General features: G+C 29.7%; 2 protein-coding genes across 2 annotated transcripts; one reads left to right on the forward strand and one right to left on the reverse strand.

The window, feature by feature from the left end:
* Positions 1-375: 375 nt before the first annotated feature.
* LOC146943755 (basic helix-loop-helix (bHLH) DNA-binding superfamily protein) lies at positions 376-3,735 on the forward strand. Its single transcript, XM_085742022.1, has 7 exons — positions 376-872; positions 1,133-1,649; positions 2,021-2,116; positions 2,242-2,307; positions 2,471-2,536; positions 2,675-2,725; positions 2,982-3,735. Exons 1-7 carry the CDS (start codon positions 496-498, stop codon positions 3,135-3,137), a joined length of 1,329 nt encoding a protein of 442 aa, XP_085598148.1. The 5' UTR covers positions 376-495; the 3' UTR covers positions 3,138-3,735.
* Positions 3,736-13,002: 9,267 nt separating this feature from the next.
* Positions 13,003-15,777, reverse strand: LOC146943756 (NAD(P)H dehydrogenase (quinone) FQR1-like). The gene is made up of 4 exons (XM_085742023.1): positions 15,699-15,777; positions 15,257-15,350; positions 14,755-15,017; positions 13,003-13,358 (listed from the first exon to the last, which is right to left on the reverse strand). Exons 1-4 carry the CDS (start codon positions 15,719-15,721, stop codon positions 13,127-13,129), a joined length of 612 nt encoding a protein of 203 aa, XP_085598149.1. The 5' UTR covers positions 15,722-15,777; the 3' UTR covers positions 13,003-13,126.
* Between the last annotated feature and the right edge of the window lie 8,181 nt (positions 15,778-23,958).

A 23,958-nucleotide genomic window follows, 5' to 3' on the forward strand; every position in this document is an offset into this window, starting at 1 on the left:
ATTTTATAGATAAAAGCCCACCACACCATCTCCATTATGGTCAATCCAATATCATCATCCTCACAAAACTTTATACACAAGGAACAAAATTGTCCACACGGTATGTACTACAATTCTTTATACACTATTATATTTTATTCAATAAAGCAAGACAAAGAGAAAACAAACCCAAGACAATTAATAAATTAATCATAGGAACATATACTAATTTGTATTTAATAAAGAAAGAATTAGAATTGGATTCAAAATTCTCTAATATTTTCTCTCATTTGTCAAATCACCCCCTTGTAATGTCAACCAAATTCTGGTCATTTCCGGGGTCCATACCCTTCTAACCATTCCATATATAAATATTATCCCAATGAGCTTATAAACATAGTTGATTTTGAGTGTGATATCATTGTTAACTCAAAGAAGAAGAGTTCTAACACAGAAACTTGTTATTAGCAAAAATATAACATATAGATTTTGTTTATAAATAGCAACAATCTTAACATGGCTGAGGAGTTTCAAGCTGGAATTTGTGGTGAAACATGGTGGAATATTAATAATTCAACAAGAAGTGTATTCCCTCTTATGATGAACTCATCATCAACATGTTCTGTTGCAGCTAATGATGTAGGAAACTATAGTACTTGGCAAAATGACTTTTTGGGTTTGAAGGAAACAATAAGAACTTGTTCTGATATTGAAGTTAATAATAACTTTGATGTTTCTGATTGTTCTCTAAGTTTTCTTGATCCTCAGAAGCCACAGCATAGTGAATCATCATCAGCTAATGGAACTGGTAGCATGTTGATTGATTCCACCTTACAAATCATGGGTTTTGACCTCTTATCTCCAACTTCATCTAATTGGAATCAGTCCTTATTGTAAGTTCTCATAATATGGAAGATTTTTTCTTTCTTTCTTTTTTGTTTTAATTGTTTTATCTTATTGTTCCATTTTAAAAAAAGGAACAATTAGGTATAAAAGTTAGTTAGAAATAAAGCATGATTAGGATATATATAACCAGAAGAACAACTAACAAGTATAACCAACTTTTATATGAATAGAAACATCATGTTATTAAGAATATATGTGTATAGTTCAAAATTTATTTCCTTATATGTTGTAAATTATTTTTCTGCAGTAATGATTCACAAATTCAGAAGGAGTGGAGCACAAAGAATTTCTCATCTACATGTGGAAGCCAAGTTTCAACTTTCATCAAGCCAATGGATCAAGAATTTTCCTTAGAACAACAAAATCTGAATTCTGTAACAAGCACTGGTTTATCATGTGGATATCCAATTGGATCAGTTAATAATTCTTATGGTTACCCTTCAAGTTTGATACAAAGTTTATTTGATCCTGAACCTCAACCACAACCCCAAAACTCACTTTTTACCAACCCTTCTATGTCCTATTCATCCTCCAATGAACTTTCACCAACATGGTCTAATGTTACTTCCCTTATGAAACCTTCTTCAATGCCAAAACAACAGCTTAGTGGATTGCTCTTTTCAAACAATACTCCTTTCTGGAATGCTTCAGCTGAGGCCCTTAATGACATTAGAGCTGGAGTTTTTGCTTCATCACAACCACAACATCAATCTCCTAATTTTGAAGACAACAAATTTAATTCATCAAATACTCTATTAAACAAGGTATATAATTATTTATTTGTTTACATCTAACCATTATCCTATTATTATCAAACTATAAATAAAATACAGTCGGTTTATCCATTTTGTGCAACATTATATCGTCTCCATCTATCTTTTATCATTTCTATTAATAAAACACAGTTCGTTTATCCACGTTGTGTCATGTGTCGACGTCTCCATTTATCATTTTATATATAAATAAATTTATAAAAAAAAAAAAACTCTCATACCAACTAGGTTTTCAGCACGCGTGCTGAGCACGGGTCCCATATGCTAGTTTATTTATATGTAAACAATCCATGGCTAGCTAAAATTAGGGCTTTTTTTGGCTAAAGGATAATAACATATTATGAAATTTTATCTATGTGCAGCTGAAGAGAGAAAAATCTCCAGATACTAAAAATTCATCAGAAGCTGCAGTTAAGAGGCCAAGAATCGAGACTCCATCTCCATTACCAACTTTTAAGGTATTGTACTATTATATTATAAAGTGTTAATATTCTTGATAATTTTTTTTTTACTATATGCAAGACTATTTAAGATGTATTTTGCTCTTTTAGATTTGATAAAGTTGATATGTATGGACATGCAGGTCCGGAAAGAGAAGCTAGGGGACCGGATCACAGCTCTTCAGCAATTGGTTTCACCTTTCGGAAAGGTGAATTTCTTTTTAATGGTTCTCTTTCACTTTTTCCTCTATAGCTACTTTGAAAGTGATATATGTAGAATTTAAACACCTTTACCTTTTAAAGACATTAACTAAGGGTAACTATATTATTTAAACTCACTAGTTACATATTTTTGTTGATCTTGATATACAGACGGATACAGCATCTGTTCTTCATGAAGCCATTGAGTACATCAAGTTCCTTCATGATCAAGTCAATGTATGTTTCCATTCTTCTTATAATTAACTTTGCTTTAAAAAAATCCTAATTAATAATATTTTGGCTAGCATAAGATCGTAGCATAGCTTTCTTATGTTTATAGTAAAAATAAATATAATTGTTTATTATTAATTTCAGGTTTTGAGCACTCCATATATGAAAAATGGATCTCCCATTCAACAACAACAGGTATATATATGCTATATCTATATAATAGCTTATCTTCAAATTTATTCTTGGAAATATATATAAATCTATCAAATTTACATGGCATGCAAGATATATAAGTATAGCTTATCTTCAAATTTATTCTTGGAAATATATATAAATCTATCAAATTTACATGGCATGCAAGATATATAAGTATTTATTTTCATAAAAAATAAAGATTTATGTAATGTTTGGATCTTGAAAAATTAATTTGTATATATATCTTTGTATGAAGGATTGTGATAATGTGAATGAGTCAGAAGGGAAAAAACAAGATTTAAGAAGCCAAGGACTTTGTTTGGTGCCGATTTCAAGCACATTTCCGATGACTAACGAGACTCCTGTTGACTTCTGGACACCTACATTTGGAGGTCCACTCTTCGGCCGATAGAAAAAAGACTCTACCGGTAGAGTGCGGTTATGAGTACGACTGGGCATGGAGAGTAAACTAATTGATGACATGAATTAATTATATATTTACAAAAACCATAGTTGCTTGCATGGTGCAATAGACAATCCATTATCATCACATTTACATTTGTAAGGTAAAAGGAAGAAGACAAGATATTGGTATGCAAAAAGATAAAAGCTGAAGAGGCAAAAGAAGGATAAAGGAGGAATGAAAATAAATAAAAAAAAAAGGAAGTAACACTTCAAAGATGGTCTGGGCCATGATGTGCTTTATATATAAAACTAGAGATTAGAGATAGGTTGTTTAAGATTATACTAGCCCCCATTAGGTTTTTGTAATCTAAAGTTAAAGAGGGGCAGGAACAAGTGCTAAATTCAGCAGCATTAGACATTAGATTATAGTTTTCTTTGTTCTTGTTTTATGGCTGAATTTAGCAGATGAGGCTAGCTACCTAAAACGCCTTTTGTTCCTGCTAGTCGATATATTTGAGTAGTATATATCTTTTGAATCATATCATTAATTAAAGGGGGATGCACCAACTTTTAATTTATTAATGTTTAGATCAGAAAAAGAAAAATGTGCAAAATGTAGTGGATTATATATAGTATTGTGTGACTATTCATTTGATGTTGGTTTAATTTTCACTTTTGTTAGTTTATTTCTTTGGAATGGTCTAGTGGTGGAGGTGGCTTTTGTTTGTTACCTCCGTTTTAGAGTTGCTTCTTCTCTCAAAGAATGGTGTTTTTAAATTAGGGCATATGCGACAATAGCTTTTCTAGCACGTATCAAATAATTGTCTTTGGCAGCCAGTGAATCATTATATATGTTCCAACCTTTTATACATTTTGATCTTCCCCATTACGATTCTTATTGTAGAAACATAAAGAGGTTCAAATATTACAATTGAATATATATTTTTTTGAGAGGAATTGAATAATGCTGCGTTGTTCGATAAGGAGGATCAAATATTACAATTGTATATAATTATACTTGTATTACAAAAGTCACCATTAGATTAAAAATAAGGTCATCATGCTAACAAATGCCAAGAGCTAAAAAGTATTAATTTTATATTGAAAACAACAACTTTTAAAATGTTAAATTTAATTATCACTTTCCAACAAGTATTTCTATATATGTTTCCTTAACCAAAATTCTAAGAGTACTTTTTAGCATTTTCCAAATTTTTATCTTATAAATTGTTTTTTCTAAACTTTTATGTAATGATGAAACCCTTCACATATTCTCTCCATCACTCTTGGTTTACTTCTCTTACATGAAATGATGAAACTCCTCACAAAAAATCATTTTATATGAGAAGAATGTGGTTTAGAAACTTAGATATGATAGATAATCAATACTTAGATTTACATGAACCTCGTAACTCTCATCTTCATTTTTTTTTTTTTTTTTTAGTTTGAATATAGTCTCATGTTCCAAAGAAGAAATTTCCAAGTCCTTGGAATATCCATCCATCCTTCTTTTCCATTCATTGAAATTATTGTGATGACTTGACTATGAACTATCAATTAAGGTCACCAATTAAGGAGGGAAAACTAAAAACTAGACCATCGAGAGGTGTCCCTACAATTGAAATTTTATCTATATACTCCCTCCGGTCCTAAATATAAACAAATTTGACTTTTTACATTCATTCAATTAATAATGTATGTGGTCCATAATATGAACCACATACATCATTAATTGAATGAACCTAAAAAGTGAAATTTGCTTATATTTAGGACCGGAGGGAGTATTTTTAGCATCAAATTGTTCAACTAATCACTTTTTCTATGGTAAAAAGAAAGAGTAACTTTTCATGTTCAACTCACGCTTATATTAACATTTGTCTTACATTTATAAGTTTCTTAAGTCAGGTCGGTCTGGTAAATAAACATCTCTTATGGAAAGATATAGAGCAGTTTTCTTTTTAGGCTCCCTCAACATTTCTTAAGTCATTTTTTAACACATTCAATAGATTATTTTTGGAGGACATTTATTAATCAAAAGAGATATTCATGGTGATTAAAAAGAAATGTTCAAAGATACACTAATTCAATCAAGTTACAACTAATCAGACTCCATGACAACACACTTGCGAAGGCATAACGAAACATTTTTACCTCTAGCATGAACAGCCACATATAAAAGAACACGTGGAACAAGTGAAATAGATTCGAAGACAAGACTGAAACAATATGTTACCATGTAAAAACAGACCAAAAAGGAAATTTACACCGCATAATTAGATGATTTTCCCCACAAAGTATGCAAAGTGTATCCATTATTTACATCATCAGTTTCCCTTTTGTGATACATATTAACTAGATTGGGAATTTTTCGTTTTAAAGAACTAGATTGTGAATCTTATTTAGTAAGATTAATTGCAGTCGAAGGAACAGTAGTCCACTGAGTTTGGTTGAGACGCCAAATTAGTAGAATTGCTCTAGAGACTTATGCTCAAAATCCCCTTAATTTATCGGAACATATATCTTTTGACGACACTAATACATCAAAACGTATCTTTTGATCAATCTTTTCTTAAAGTTGAACAACCTAAAGGGTCTATAAAGCAACCTTCTTAATTTAGTTATACGCTTATAGAATCATGAAATAAGCTCTTGCCTCGTTTTTTTTTTTTTGGCCCAGATAAAGGACTTCATGGCTCCTTTTTTTATTCATCCAACAATATTTTGAATTAATTGTTTATAAATTTTTTAAATTTGTTAACATAAACAATTCAAAAAAGTCATTTATTTCGGGACAAAATTTATTTATTTCACTTGAAAATATAAAAATATAGTCTAGGGAAAAAGGTTATGTCATGTGGATCGGCTTTAACTTTGGGGGCTTTTTGTCTTGGAGACATTTAAATGGGGATTCTTTAGTATCGAAGACATTTTGGCCCCCAAACGTGTGGGTTAGGGTCATAGTTTGAGGACTTTCAAAATTGATAAGAATATATGCAAGAGGTTCGGAGTTCAGTCGCTTCTTCTACTAATTTTCTCACTCTTCGTAAAGTTGTAACAAACTAGTAACCATTAATATATTTTAGAGTAAATAGTCAATTACCCCTTGAAATTGTAAGTTTCGTCAATTACTCCCCTGAAATTAACAAAACTTCAATTACCCCCCTGAAATTGCACAACGTTAATCAATTTACCCCCTCCGTCAAATTTTTCTGTTAGTCAACATAACGTTTTGCAAATACCCCATGAAGTTTTGCACTTATGTGCAAAATGCCCCCTGAACTTGAAATTTTTTATATTTTTTTCCTTATCCTTAAAAGTGACTGCATTATCACTGAATTGTGGAGCATATTAGCTAAGTTTTGACGGTATACAACCATATGTTCCTTTAAACGATCAAACATTAACCATGTTACTTCTCTCACCACCAAAACACTTCTCTCACTTTCAAGAAAAAATACATAAACATGTTACTTATCTCACTTTATAAAGGATCTTGAAGGAATCATGGTCTTCTTCCCACCGTTAGGATTCAAAGGAATTGATAATAATATTATATTATGTATATTTCATTATGTTTTTTTAAGAGAATAAAAAAACATGATGGCCACCATCCTTTTGATCTCTAATGGGGTGAAGGACAACTTGAAAAAGAAAAAACAACATTTGATGTTGGAACAAAGAAATACTTTTATGTTTGTTTTGTAAATATTCTTGAGTTTTGAACATTATTGTAGGGTTTACCAAATACTGCCAATTTATTCTACCATACTGCCAATATATGGTTGTATATCGTCAAAACTTAGCTAATATGCTCTACAATTCAGTGATAATGCAACACTTTTAAGGATAAGAAAAAAAAATTCAAGTTTAGGGGGCATTTTGCACATAAGTGCAAAACTTTAGGGGGTATTTGCAAAACATCATGTTGACTAACAGAAAAATTTGACGGAGGGGGTAAATTGATTAACGTCGTGCAATTTCGGGGGGGGGGGGGGGGGGGGGGGTAATTGAAGTTTTGTTAATTTCAGGGGGGTAATTGACGAAACTTACAATTTCAGGGGGGATAATTGACTATTTACTCTATATTTTAATATAAAAAAAAAGTAGATTAATATTTTTGACATAATTTAATAAGGTTTTTTTAATTTTTGTTTCTAGGAAGATTATTTAATTCATGGTATTCGTCAATTAAGGGAAAAAAATAAACATTTTAAACTCGCTATGTTCACACTTCATATAGAAGAGGTGGACCGTTGGAGAAGGCTGGACAATGAATCAAATAATCAAAAGAGAAATAAGCTTAAAGCTAAAGAATCCATTTATGAAAAATGACTAATCATAAAAAAGTACTACTTTAGGAAATAAAAAATCTAATAAATGGTAAGTATCTCTTGGCAGAAGGTTATCATTTTTATTCATCACTTTTTAAGTTGATCGGACGATATGAATTGCATCATATCATACCTTTAATTCAAGCATCTACACATCATTTCCAGTTTCTGAATATATATGTCTGCAGGAGTAATCCATGGATATCAAATCTTTTTAGAAACGTTAGGTTACTTCATGTAAAAGAATATACTTGAAACGAATTTGATAAAGTGCATGCAATGCTGTGGAAAGTAAAAGACATGAAGCATCATTGTGATGTTAATAATTAAAGTATGCGTATTATGACTATACAAAAACTTTTCTTTTGCTGTTTTGGCAAATCAATTACAAAGCCTGTGTTACAATCTTGTAATGCAAGTCTTTATGGAAAGCTTGAAAAGGGTTCTTTCTTTTTTTGATTTTGCAAATTATTCATATAGCAAAGTACCGCTCAACTCAAATTATACTATCAAATTGCATTGACATAGGCCTGTGTCATATTATTCCATACCTGGTCTGACAGGCTCTACCCTTAATTGAATGTACTTTTGACATTTTTTAGAGTTGTCAAGTTATATATGCATCCTTGACCTAAATATGAAATGAAATGTTCTCATTTGAAAAGACACGAGGAAATTAGTGTGCAGCACATTCCTATACTGAATTCTTTTTTTTTTGAGTCACATACAGATACTGACTTGATCATATCAATAATCGGTCATTATTCCTAAATTATGTTATCATAGTGTAAGAAGAATTTGAAATAAATGCCTTCAACAAAAAGGATTTTGTGATAAACGTGAATTCTTTTTATGTGTTCCTTGTATTTTTCAATAATGACAAGAGGATTACTGTACTGAATATACTCTTTTGGTACAAATATTCGAATTAATAGTTCAGTAAGTTATCATTTGTTTCAAGATGAAAAATCCTATTTAGTTCCAAATTTTCTTGTGGCCCAATTAAATTCTTTGCAAAAAAATGATATCTAAGTTGGTCTCTGGTATTATCATAAGGAGAATATATTAGTCATAATGCTCAAATTATTTTACTATTAGTATAATACATTGTAATTTTTGTTTGAATCTCCTACTAAACGTGATTGATATAATATGATTGATATTTATTTTTCAATATTTTTTTTATGAAGGAAAAAAAAACAAAAGTGTGTGTTTAATATGAACCCCTCAATAATGATTCGACCTTTACCATGTTCATCAAAAATTGAATTTTATAATAGACCTTTACCATGTTCATCAAAAATTGAATTTTATAATAAGAACGTATAAAGAACAAAAATAAAATTTATAATAGCAGTAATAATAATAAAATTTAATAATAATGATAATACATTTAATTAGGGTTCAATTTTTTTAATTAAAATAGGAGGGTCTCGACCGAATAGCTAAACCGACAAAAATGTTAAAATTGTTAGGTTATGATCGGGTTAAAACATCCACTCCTCCACTTATGTGTGTGAGTTTTTACTATTTTCATTTCGTCTATCTAAAAAAAATTGTGGACTTGGAGTGCTGTCTTGATGTTAGGATCCAAAATTTGTGAAACATGAATATGATATTTTAGTTAAATATTTCAATTGTTTGCTAGTATTAATATATTTTATTATTTTAACGGCAATATTAATATAAGTATTTTTTAGCGAATAGAGTGCATATGGATATGCAATGTATGAAGTAGAATAAAATAAAATTAAAGAGTACAAATATTTGAGGGACATAAAACCTCATCGAATGATAAAAAAAAAAAAAAGGCTTAAATATGAATTTCGTCCCTGTAATATAGGCGTGTTTTGATTTTCGTCCCTGTAAAAAAAAAAAGGTTGAATTACGTCTCTGTAAATTTTTTTTTGTTTGAAAATGGTCCCTGGGCCCACTGTAGCGCTGATGTGGCATGGCATTCGCCACGTGGCAGTTGCTGACTGTGCAACTTTTGCCACGTGGCACTGACGTGGCGTCCCACATAATATTAAATTTTAAAAAATATTTTAAAAATTCTGAAAATTGTTTTTAAAATTAAAAAATATGAAAATAATTTTAAAAATCATAAAAAATTACCGAAAAATTCTGAAAATTATAAAAAATTTCCGAAAAATCTGAAAATAAATTTAAAAATCATAAAAAATTTCCGAAAAAAATCTGAAAATTATAAAAAATTTCCAAAAAATCTGAAAATAAATTTAAAAATTATAAAAAATTTACGAAAAATCTGAAAATAAATTTAAAAATCATAAAAAGATTTCAAAAATTTTAAAATTTTTAAAATTTATAATTTTTAATTTCGAAAACTTAAAAAAATTCGAAAACTTGTGTGTCATGCCAGCAAAGTTGATCTATATATGATTATGATAACATTATACATATATGAATATGACAATTTTTACTGTAAAAGGCTTGTTATTTATTATTTTCCCCGCATATTCAGTTAATTAAACAAGTAGAAGGGGGTTATACGAAAAAAGTTTCCTGTCAGACTTCTGCTACATCTTTCTTGCCCCATTAGTCTTTCTTAATGTTGCGCCTTACCTCATGATTATTTTAAAAAAATTGAAATTTTCGAAAATTTAAAAATATTTCGGATTTTTCAGATTTTAAAATTTAAATTTTCGAAAATTTCGAAAATTTTTCGAAGAATGTGAAATAAATTCCGAAAAATTTAAAAAAATGTGAAAATTTTCGAAGAATGTTGTAGATAAGAATTAATTTTTTCCCGAAAAAATTTTAAAAATTTTTAAAAATTAAAAATTCCGAAAAAATAAATCATAAATTTTTGAAATTTTTTTAAATTTTCAAAAAAAATTTAAAATTTTTTTCCGAAATATTAAAATAAAATTTTTCATAATTTTTTTTCTGAAATATTAAAATAAATTTTTTTTCGGAAATTTTTTCTGAAATTATGAAATATATTTTCTGATTTTTTTCTGAAATTAATATATATATTCTGAAATTTTTCGAAAAAACTGAATATAATATATTAATTTCAGAATATATATTATATTTTTCTGAAATTATGTTTTTCGAAAAAAATTTAATATATAATTTTCAAATTAAAATATCTATTTTTCGAATTTTTTTTATGATTTTTAAATTTATTTTCAGATTTTTCGGAAATTTTTTATAATTTTCAGATTTTTTTCAAAATTTTTTATGATTTTTAAATTTATTTTGGGATTTTTCGGAAATTTTTTATTATTTTTAGATTTTTTTTGGAAATTTTTTATGATTTTTAAATTTATTTTCAGATTTTTTAAATTTAAATAAATAATTTTCAGAATTTTATTTTTATTTTTTAATTATGTGGCACGCCACGTCAGCGCCACGTGGCAAAAGTTGCACAGTCAGCAACTGCCACGTGGCCAAACCCTTGCCAACTCAGCTGAACAGTGGGCCCAGGGACCATTTTCAAACAAAAAAAAATTTACAGGGACGTAATTCAAACTTTTTTTTTTACAGGGACGAAAATCAAAACACGCCTATATTACAGGGACGAAATTCATATTTAAGCCAAAAAAAAAAATCCCAATTGGGTAATACAAAGCATCATTAAAGGTATAGATGCCACATCCCAGTTCAGAACAAACAATCCTATACCACTTGCATAATCTAGGCTATGTAGAACATCTATGACATTACGGAGGATGCGTTCCGTGATGGCGAACCACGTTCATACTATCACAGTATGTTTAGGAGGATCTAGGATGAGATGCACTTAGTGACCGACGTCGACAATTTTTTGGATCTTTGTGATTGTAAATTTTCGTATTTTTATGACATTTTGGCTACATTTTGGATGTTGATCTAAATTAATGACATATGCGTATTTGTGTATTTATTTTATGACATTTGAATGATTTTGGAATTGATTTTGATTTTGCTTATTTTTAGTTAGAATTGATTTTGGAAATGATTGAATGATGAATTGATTTTTCCATTACATGTGAATGATTCATTGATTGAATTAATGAATGTAGTAGTAGCCAATGATTGTAAATGAAAAAATTGCAAGTTTAGGTGCTTAAAAACACATCAATTCTTGACAGAATTGTTGTTGTGTTAACAGACCTGAAACCAACACAAGTTAACTTTCGTTGGGGGTCAGCGCAAGTTAACTGCCATTGGTTGAGACCGAAAGTTAACTTACGTCGGGGTTAATATGAGATTTTTGGGGGTGGGAATAAGCAATTTTAAAAGTGAGAAGAGTAAATTTCCAAATAGGAGGGGAAAAGGAGGAGACCCATTTGTTCATAGCAACTGAGTTTTGCTTAGGTCTCCAGTGTTAACTAAGGAGCTGGTTTTGTAAAAAATGTACACCATTTCTGTCAGCTAGGGCCGACATAAGGCATAGGCCGAGGGTGCGGCGGCCTAGAGGCCATGCTCGTAGGTTGCTCAATTTTTTATTTTTTTATAAAGGGGGTGTGTGTATAACAATACTTGGTTTAAAGGGGCATATATAGCAATAAACGCAAAGAGGACCCAAACATTTACCAGACTTCAGCCCATTAGCCGTTTCACCTTGTTTTTACAACCCAGCAACATTTCATTTTCACCCCACCATTTCATTAGCTAAAACGCAAAACTTAGAAGTAAAACGTAAATCGCAGAAGCAACATGTAAAACTCAAAATATCTACTCCTTTATAGAGACCAAATTTGTTTTTTATTTTGACGATGTTTTTTGGTGTTTCAGATTGAAGCAAACCTGAATTTCTATTTAGATTTCATTATATAATATGACTTTCATTATGAAAGTTTCATGTTTGAAAAGGGACTTCAAATTTGGTCTTGTTGTGATTTTCGATAAGTAACATATAATATTCTGTTGACATATAATAAAGGGTTTTCATGTTATTGGAAGTATATTTTATACTATTATGAATTTATGATGACGAATGATAATGAAGCTCTTTGAGAAATTTTAGAAGTAGTAAATCAATTGAATTATCAAATCAGAAAACGAAACTTATATAAAGCTTGGTATGTTTACTATCGTTTAACTTAACTTTGTTGGTTTAGTTTGACCTGCCCAATTTGTTTTGTTTTGTTATTCTTTATTTATTAATAATACATAGGACGAGATACATTTGACACACTATTTTAGAGTGGGAGCTTAGTTGGGATTTCAAAACATGTTAGGAGGTCATTTTATTAAACTTGGCATAAAATGCTAGGAATGGGCTTGCTGTCAGCCTGTCACAAATATTGTTATTTTTTTGCAACTAACTAAATTCATTAATATTTCTGATTTTCTGCATCACTTTTAACTACAATTTTTTGTTGTTGCTTATAGAGATTTTTGTTTTTAAATCAGTCCGACCCCACTTAATGCAATAAAGTCTGATTGTTGTTGTATGATACTACTATTTTTTTTTACCAGTGTTGTATGGTACTATTAAATCAGTCGTATATTATTTTTCTTTATTTTAAATAATAAAATTAGTAACAAATTTAAAAGTTATCAGCACAGGTTAATAAACTATTACTAAAATAAGGAGAAATAATTAAAATTAATTAATTGTCCCACTCTTTTCCCCCTTTATGTTACAAACATGACATCTTATTTTACCAGACTATATGATAAGTGGATTCAGAAATGCAGTGGAAAATAAAAATCATTGTGATCCTTTGAGCTTCTTTGCAATTCCAGCAAAGTATTTTCCCTGATGAAAAGCTTGAGCCAATTCTAACTCACTAGGTTCTCCTATTCCATGTTCCCCAAAAGTTCCTGAACCATATGGTGATCCACCCTTCACCTTTTCCATCTCAAACATTCCAGCACCAAATGTGTATCCAATAGGTACAAAAATCATACCATGGTGAACAAGCTGAGTAATAGATGTAAACCTGAAAATTTGAAAAACCATAGAACAAACAGTTACTTTGCTTGTGTTGACTTCTTTTAGCAAGTATATCCGATGGCGAAGCCAGCCTAAATTCTACAAGGAAAAAAGGGGGTAAATATGTTTTTGGTTCCTATAAATATGTTAATTTTTTGTTTTAGTCTCTATAAAATTTTTCTTCAACTTTTAATCCTCCAAAAGTTTTTCATCTTCAATTTTAGTCCCTCTTTTAGAATAAATTTATATGTAGAATTCATATTTTTTAATAAAATTGTGCAAAAAAATTATATTGTAAGAATCTAAAAAAAAATAGATTTTTTAACAAAACATAAATTAATTAATATGAATTTTTATATTTTTTACGGTTAAGAATTCATATTTAATTTATAATTAATTAATATGAATTTTTATATTTTTTACGGTTAAAAATTCATATTTAATTTATATTTTATCAAAAAAAAATATAATGAATATTTTCTTGACAATTTTTTAATAGTGACCGTACTCTGTATAGTTAACAGAGAGTTTGAGACCGGAAGTTTGTTAGTTAGTTTAGTTTGTTTTTAAAGCGATTGTGACTGAAAGTGTTAAAATAAGAAGAATAAATTAATCTATCAAACGATATATTTTTTTTTTTTTGTCGGATTTCTACTAACTTTTTATAACGAGACTTAGTTGGGGTAGGTAAATCTACATTATTAAAATAATATAGTATAAAAAAATACACTAACTTTTGTACCAAAAAAAAAAATGATCTAATTTTCTTCTAAAAAAATACACTAACTTACTAAAAAATTATTTTTCTTTTTAAAAAAACAAGGGTGGGGTAGCCTTGGCACACTACCCTTCCCCCCTGATTACATCTTCCATGGTAAGTGGATTTATTTGTTTAGCTCAATTTTAGTTGATCATTCTTTTTACTTCTTTTTTCCATACACTAAGTGGGAAAAATAAGATTATTACGGGTTTGAGATAATGTGGCAACATATCAAATATTTTTGCATCCTTTTACTATTTTTACAATACACTAAAATGGCGGACTCTTTCTTGGACTCTACGTATACGGGAATTTTATACACTGAACTACCTTTATTTTTTTTCTCAATAAATTAGACTCTATCTAATATTATATTAGATTTTGAATTGAACATGACTTATTTCCTTAATACCAACCTGTAAGATAAACATATAGGTTATTTTCAAGTTCTCATCTCTATGTTTGGCCCTTTAACTCTGTTGGTAGGGGGGTATTACATATTATACGCAGAGGTCGGGATTCGAACCCCAGATACTCCACTTCTTCACATTTAAAATGTGTGGGCTCTAACCACTAGGCTATACTTGACAAAAGAAAAAATTCTCTGTAGAAATTAGAAAGATGAGAAGGATGAGTGACTAACGGTGTTTCCTCTTGGCCACTTCCTTGAGAAGCAGTGGAGAAAAAGAAGCCAGCAGGCTTTCCTGCAAGTGTTTGTTTGTTCCATAAACTTCCAGTTGCATCAAAAAATACTTTGAATTGAGCAGACATCATTCCATATCTTGCTGGAAAACCAAACAAAAAACCATCAGCTTCAGCAAGCTGTTTAGGTGAAATGTCTGGAACTTCACTCCTTGGAGGTGCTTTCATCTTCCTTAGGATTTCTTCAGACAATATTTCTGGTACCTTAATATATGAATTATAATATATATCATTAGTGGTAAAAGTGCATATTTGATATCAGAGTGGATTTAAATAAAATCACGACGAGTCGTTGACATTGACATTGATTTGGCTAAACTTACCAAAATACTAAACAAGCACTAAATATAAGATCCAATTGTAATTCATTTATACTTCTTTTACAATGATTTGTAAAAAAATAAAATAAAAAATAATCTGAATGAAAATGAAAAGGTTTGTACCTGCCAGAGTTTTGCTTCTACTCCTTCTACAGATGCAGCCCCCTTTAGAATCTCTTCAGCTAGCTTCTCAACATGTCCGTACACAGAATGGTAACTAAACATGCAAAGTAAATTTCATATGAGGATATAGGATATGATAATTGATATATACTCTTATTGATCTTGTGATACTACTAATTAAGCAAAAAACCGAGAAATTAAGCTTATCTTTGGTTCTATGTTTGGAGTAGTTGCTAGGATTTGCAACTTTTACGTCTAAATGTATCTTTACACTGAAATTTATTTCTCAACTTACTTTTATGTACTACGCCAACAAAAACAGTAAAAAAAAACACTCATTTTGTATCCAAACATAAAACGCGTAAAAATCAATTTTACAAAATCAGTTTTGATCATCCAAAAACCAGTTAGACAGTAAGAAGAGAGAGGAAGAAGATCTTACATGATGTAAACTTTAGTGGCCATTGATGTAATTTGCTTGCTCTCCTCTCCCCGTCTTTATAGAAAAGGAATTGGTGAATGAAATGAACACATGCTGCTACTCTCTTCTTATAGAAGCCGAATTCATTCTTGCAACAATGCCATTCTTTAACCTAACATTATTATTGTTTTGTTTATATACATAAATATAAACTAAGGTAGTTTTGTTTAAGGAAACGTATAACATGTACCATCAAAAATTTATTCCATCAGTTCACGACAAATAATAATCATTTTTAAAATCTAATCGCCAAGATTGAATGATTGAATAAATCACCCTTTATAAGATGTATGTTAAATCCTTACAAAAAAAAAAAAAAGATGTATGTTAAATAAATGGTTAATTTCATATATTTTAGTGACCAATAAAATATTTAAGTGATTATTGTTACGACTCTACATTTGTGTTATAAAAATTTCTCTTTAGTGCCTCTATATAAATAAATAAGCATTTTATATTAATTTATAAGTACTCATTAACGTATCTTTATAAACAGTTTTTCTTTTAGTCAAAAAAAAAAAAAAACAGTTTTTCTGTTAAACATATTTTTTTTGAGTATTACTTTTCCCACCCTATGCCTTTCCTCGCGCGCCCTATTTTTTTTTCCAATTTTACCCCTTGTTCGGATTATGTTTTCCGGATTTATTTGCAGATATATCCGGATTGTATATTCTGGAACAGTGTTTTATTAGAACTTTTGCAATTGTAAGGTCTACAATTCGTAAAAGAAAATGCAAATAAACTAAAAAACATAAATAAAAAGACAAAAACATAAAAAAAATCATTTTATTAATATATGAACAATACATTACAATAATTTTCAAGCTTTCAAGCTTTTTAAGCTTATTACATAATATCCTAAATCTATTTCTAATCCTATCCTATTACATAAGCTATACCAGTGGCTCCAGCTCTAACTCCAGCCACTGATGAAGAGGAAAAAGGGTGGGAGGAAAGAAGATGGCGGTGAAGAAGAAAATCTGTTGGTGGGGAGACAGAGGGGGCACAGGGGCCTCTAGGGAACAAGAGACCATGATGGTCAACATGACACCCAGGCAAACCAACCTCAGATTCAAACTGACCCCCACCCTATTGACCGATCATATGACCCCTGATGCTTTTCCAAAGAGGCCTCTTTCTATGAAAGGCCAACGATGGAAACACATCGTTGTAGAAGAGGAGAAGAGAAGAGAGAAGAATGTGTGAAAATTTTTGAGAAAATGAACCATATTTATAGGGGAGGGGGGTTAAAAAACGTGTGGGAGGCCATCAATGCCGGTCAAAAAAACGTGTTTTTACACTTGACCACCGTCCAAAACGTTTGAAAAACGTTTTCTTTGTGGTGCAGACCACCGGCCTAAAGCTTCTGGTGCAGTCCGGAAGATATAATCCGGATAACACATGCATTCCGGATAACGTATTCCGGAAAAAGACGATAATGGGGTGTCCCAAAGTGAAACTTGGGACGTTGTGTATGGTGAGGGTTGGTTCGGATTGTATAATCCGGATTGCTTCAGCATAGGATTCTTTTGTATGGACCACATTGCACTAAGATTTTATGTGGTCCAAAACATCCAAGGACCTCTATAAATACACCCTCTCCGGTTTTGATCTTCAATACCAGCAAAACACACAAACACACCAAAGCAAACCATGCAAATTTTTGTCATTGTCGCGAATGGATGAGTTAGCTCTCTATTTGACGGCATTATGAAGATCCTGAGCATGCTGTCAAAAATATATAGATAGTCCTTCTAGATTTACAAAAAAAAGTTTGGTATTTATTGTTATGAAAATTATGATTTGATTGCATTGTTCATAAGAAGAGGTTCTTATGAACTTGATCATGTCGGCCTGCCGATCGTAACATGTCAGTTGGCAGGCCGGCAAGATCGAGTTCAAAAGCTCCTCTTCGAACCACCTTCCCAAAAGATTCATTATTTATGTTATTCTGGTGCCATTCGGACTATATAATCCGGAAATACTGCATACATTTCGGATTATATAATCCGGAAGCACTCAGTAACAACTTGGCCAGTGACGTTCACTAAAAGGTTTGGCCGGTTAGTTGAGTTTTAAAGCGTTTTTTGGACGGTTTTGAATGAAAAACACGTTTTCTTTTACTTACAAATCACCTAGTACTTGTTTTAGGCTATAAAAAGGCTTGGATCTTTAACATTTTCCTTCATTCTTCTTCACATCCTTTCTTACATTTCTTCAAAAAATTTAAGTTTTTTAGGTAGCTTTTGGGAGTGTTTGTGGTGTCATGGTCATTGTTGACCGTTCCTATGAACCCTGCAATTGCATTGCAGCTTGTGTGGGGTTCATATAACGGTCAACAGAGACCCTTGACATCAAAGAAAGACACAAAATATGAATACCGTATTTGTCCGGAATTTATGTTCCGGAAAAACTAACAATCTTGTTCGGAAAATGTAATCCGGACCAGGGGTATTTTTGGAATTTTTGCAGGGCGCGCGAGAAGGCCATAGGGTAGGAAAAGTAATACTCATATTTTTTTTTATCCATATGTACATGTACCTATACAAGAAGTTGGATCAATTTTCTGTCAAGAAAACAAATAAAGAGCTCACGATCAGTTGATGTCATCCGTGACTAAGCTAATTTGTCTTCCTATATATTTAAATATTTGTTTAAAATTGATCGCAGAACAAAATAAAGATCTACATCTTCCGGTCACTAATATAAGCAAAAATCATTCATTCGTTTAATTATGTATGTGGTCTTTATTATAGACAACATACATCATTTATTGAATGAATCTTAAATATGAATTTTTGCTTATATTAATGACCGGAGGGTGCATCCCTGATCATGTTTGTCATTGATTGTTAAATCAAAATTGAAAAAGATAACTAGTATGGATACCCGTGCCAAGCACGGGCTAGAATTTTTTCATATTTGAGGGAGATAATGTTGTGATGTATCAAATGTAAGTTATAGTCTAACATTGAGTAGAGGATTGAAGGTTGAACAACATATAAGTGAAAAAATGCATACACTTAGTGCCTTAAAATATTGGGTGAAAATGTGGTATCATTCTTGTTTGTGTGGTTCCTCTTTATTCGATTCAACTTTGTGGGGAAAGCGGGAGAGATTCAAGGTGGTAGATCACAGATGCAAAGAGTCTCATACTTGAAGAAGAGATGTTAATGTGTCAATTGTGAGTTAAAGTTTTGCATGAACGCTAGAGTAAATTTTAAAGAACATTTAAATGATATACCCATATACCTAGTTAATTCCTTAAAGCTCTATATTGGATGGAATAGTAGATTTCGAAGAAGGTATCAATAAAAAGACTCATATACTTGACGCTATAAGATATTTTGTAAGGATGTGGTATCAATCTCACTCGTGTGGTTTCTAGTTTACTGTGGGAATCATACCCAGTGTAGGATTCCATGGTAGTTCCAAAATTATGAGGAATTTTTTTGTTAGTTTTTGGATCCCTGGTAGTCCCCCAACAACTCAATATATTCCGTATACTTTCACAGACAAAACACACACTCCTTAATTTTTTTCCCTTATCATTTCTCTTATGTCAAAATTCATTTTCATACTATATTTTTATTCAAGTTCTATTATTTTAAATTCCTTTAATTTTGATATTAGGTGGGATGTAACAATCGAAAAATGCAGATGTGTTATGTTGAGTTTAGAAAATACATGCTTATTAAACATTTTAAAATTATATTGAGTTTTTTTAATTAAGTCTAATTTGTTGGTAAAATAATTACTCAAGATTCCTCAATTCCTTCAACAAATCTATAAAATTAACGACAACTCGTATTATTCACTACTCTCTTATGCACAAAACACACTGCATATTTTTTTCTCTTATTATTTCTCTCATATCCAATGTCCTTTTTCGTATTCATTGTGTTTCTTCTAATTTTCTTTATCTCTTCTCGTGAAAGAAAGGAACATAAACATACATCCACGAAATAATCATCAACCCAAATTTTTGAACATGTTGTGTCTCTATTTTACTTTCCATGACCGTGTCACATAATTAAGAACACATGTAATCACACAGTTGGTTAAAATATGGTAACATTTTCAAGTGTGAGTTAACATTCTACATATTGGATGAAAGAGTAGATTTTGATCAAGATAGAAATGAGATGACCCATTTACCTAGTGCCTTAAGGTTTTTTGTGAAGACGTAGTGTCAATCAAACTTGTTTGGTTGCTATTAACATAACATGATTATCCAACCTAATGTAGGCTCTATTGGAAGGCCTAACATTATGATAAACTGATTTGTTAGTTTTTGAATGTCATTTGTTTGATTTTTTTTTATCTTAAATTTTAGTTAGTAGATGTCATTCGCTTTAATGCTATATTTTCTATTCAAACTTAATATTTTTTTCAAATTCATTTACTTTTGGCATTTGATGGGATTTTACATTAGACAAATGCAGATGTATTATGCTAAGTTGATAAAATACATGCTTATTAAAAAATTTAAAATGATATAACACGTTTTTTTGGTTTAGTCTAATTCTTCTTCTAGAAAATATTAAATTTAAGTTTTTCCATGTTGTTCTCTTTCATACCATTTATTTCATTCAACTTGTATTATTTCAAATTCTTTTATTTTTGGTCTTTGGTAGGATTTAACCTTAGAAAAGCACTTTTATGTTATGTTAAGTTGACAACATACATGTTTATTATACATTTTTAAATGATGTGGTTTGTTTTTAATTGAGTCTAATGTTTTGGTAAATTAATTATCGAGAAATTCTCTACCCTTTCAAGAAACTCATAAAATTACCAACAACTTTTGAAAAATGTGTTTCATAATGTAATTCCAATAATCAAGAACAATTAAACCAATAAACTTTTTTCAGTAAAAAACCAAGATGAGAGATGGTTCATGTATAAGGAATATGCTATTTATCATGATTAATTTGAATTAAAAATGCATTTTCTACTTCATTGTGATTTCCGACTCTAAGGGTTTAATCTAGTGGTAAAAAGAAAAACTTTGGATTTAAAGGTTCCAACTCATGACAGAAAACCCATTGCATATCTTTTTCTCTTATCATTTCTCTCATAATCAATGTCCTTTTTCGTATTCACTTTGCTTCTAATTTCATTTATCCCTTCTCATGAAAGAAAGGAGCGTAAACCTACATCCTTGAAATCACCACTAACCCACATTTTTGAACATGTTTGTGTCTCTATTTTACTTTTTATGACTACGTCACATAATTATGAATGCATAAATTCACACACTTGATTAAAATACGTTAATGTATGAAGTGTGAGTTAACGTTCTACATATCGGAAGAAAGAGTAGAATTTGATCAACATATGAATGAGATTACCCATATGTCTAGGCTTTAAGGTTCTGCGTGAATATGTAGTGTCAAATTAACTTGCGTGATTGCTATTGACCTAACATGATTACCCAACCCAATGTAGGCTCCACTGGAAATCCCGGCATTATGATAAACTCTCAGGATTTAGTCTAGTTAATTGTGATTTTCCAACTCTCAGGGTTTAATCTAGTAGTAAAAAGACAAATTTTAGATTTAGGCTAGTATCATTGGAGATAGATGAAATCATATTTCATACCTTTCACAAAATCAACATTCGTCGACATATTTTTTTTATTAAAAATAAAGTCAATATGATTTTTGTTTCTTATTTTATTAACTTCATTAAATATTATACCTCAAAAATCGTTAGTGCAATGATCATTAAAGAGTTATCCCATGTACATTTTTATTTATAAAATTAGACAAAAAGGCATTTAAAAAAGTGTTATTAAAAGACTTTTACATGCATTATGCTATTAAAAGGACACGACATATATACTTTAAAAAAAAATTGAAATACAGACTTTGTAGAAAATTAGTAAAATTGGAATTTAAAAAATCACCGGTTATTGCTCAAATTTAATTTTGGGTAACATTCGATTCTTCTTCAAAACTTTATTATTATTGTTTCTATAATTATATGATTTTTCCATTTTATTGAATAATCTTTCCTAAAAAATGTTTTCGATTGATCTTTTTTCTTTTATAATATGCTAAAATTTAGGCTTTCATTTTGAATCAAAAGTTGAGATTTTTCATTTTTAATTTTTTTTAAATTTACAATTTGAAAAAAAAATTATAAAATGTTTAGATGAGTTAGGCTTCGGAAGCTCATCAGGGTCAAAATAAATCTCATGGCTCGAAGAGCATTTAGAGAGGTACTTGTAAATCATTCACTAAAGAAGTCCTCGCGCAAGCACACCATAAGTTAAATCAATTACCTTGCAGTTAAGTCAATTCTTTACCAATTGAGTCTACCTTCCTTTGTAATGCTACTATTAGTAATTTAGTATTAACTTATAAAAAAAAATTTAAAGACATGTTACCATATTTAAAAAAAAAACATGATAGCAAATATTAATACTAATAATATCATTCAATTCTCCTTTTAAATATTGTTGTTATTACTATTTCTATAATTATATGATTTTTCCGTATTGTTAATTTTTTTTTCTTTGGCTTAAATGTCACTTTGGCCCTGTAACTAATTTTAAAGTTTAATTTAGTCCCATAACTTTAAAATTGGTCAATTTAACCCATAAACTTATTTTAAAATCTCAGTTTGGTCCCTTAATTTTAATATAAGTCGAATTGATCTCTTAACTTGTGTAAGTTAGTGCAGCTTGATCCTTTATATTATAACCAGATTAAACTTTGTTAGTATCATTAACAAAAAAAACACCATTAAATAGAAGCAAATTTATATGTAGTACAAACCTATGGAATATCATCTTTTAAAAAAGGAATAGGTGTAAAAATATGATGACATATTCAATTTCATTATTTTTAGAAAAGTAATAAAGACCGTTTAGTGGAAATTATATTGTTGTATATTGTATGATTATTTTTAGGGAAAATGATAATGAGCATTTATTCCCTAAAATAATAATAATGGGTATTTAGGTGTCTTTATATTTTTTTTTTTGTTAACCTTATGGTTCCTAAGAGAAGAGTTCAACCGTGACGTAACTAAAATTTGAGTTTTCGCAAAAAAAATCATTTGATGGAGTTCATAAACAACTTGAGCCAAAATAAGTGATTTTCATATTTATTTTTTTAAATTATTATGATTACGATTTCAAAATCAATCAATTTTAATTTTTCAAGTTTGGAGAAGTGTTTTAAAAGAATTGTTTTTCCGTAGAAGTCAAGGATGGAACGAATATTGTGGAAAGAATTAAATATGGAGTCATTTTTAAACCATTTGCGATTATAAGTTTTAATAATAGAATTGATGCTCCTTAAAAAAAAAAGAATGAATACAAAGATATGGTGTTGAATAAAACATTAATATTTTTTTCTAAAAAAATTTAATAATTTAATAATCATTAATTAGAATATTATTTTTAATAATAGTATGAATTCATTTAAATATTTCATAAGGATGAAGGAAATAAAACTAAAAAAATCAAAAACATTATACACTAACACAAGGTCTTGTTTTTGTTTTTTATTTATACGCCCATTAATTAATTAACTTTGTCCACTCAGATATCTATTTGTTTTAATTATAAAATATTAGTTTTGTTATTGTCTGTTTTAAATAAATCAAAGGAGCCATAAAAACAATTTTTTTTTGTTATCTACAAAAGAAAATAGAAACATGAATAGAGATTCGGTCAAAAACAAAGAATATAGAAAAAAGCACCAAAAGAAAAATTTAAAAGAAAATATGAGTAGAAAATAGCAACATAAGAAATCACAATCAAAAGTAACATGTCATTAAGAAATAAACAAATAAAAGAAAAGAGAATGGGGTTGAAAACAATGATTTTTTATGGGAGAGGAAGATGTAGATGAAAATAATGAAAAACAAATTGTCTCTATATATAGGAAAAAAAATCATGTCATTATCAATTTTGATTGGCTCATGAAAAGTAAATGAGTCATTGATCCATTTTGATTGGCTAACAAAAAGTAAATGATTCAATATCCATTTTGATTGGTTGACAGAAAAACATTAAATGAGATGAAGAGTGTTATACCCTAATTTTGGACCTAAAAATACTAGTCAATTTTTCTTTTCTTGCATTATAAGTCATTTGAACTGTCTCTGATCAATTGCATCTTTCTCTGCATTTTATTTCAATATTGTTTGCAAAAATTCACATGCAAGGGTATTTTAGTCATTTCCTATGTCAAAATTTCTCTCA

Source organism: Medicago sativa, chromosome 2, assembly GCF_051527215.1.
Source record: "Medicago sativa cultivar Bolivia chromosome 2, Bolivia_mono, whole genome shotgun sequence".
NCBI lineage: Eukaryota > Viridiplantae > Streptophyta > Magnoliopsida > Fabales > Fabaceae > Medicago > Medicago sativa.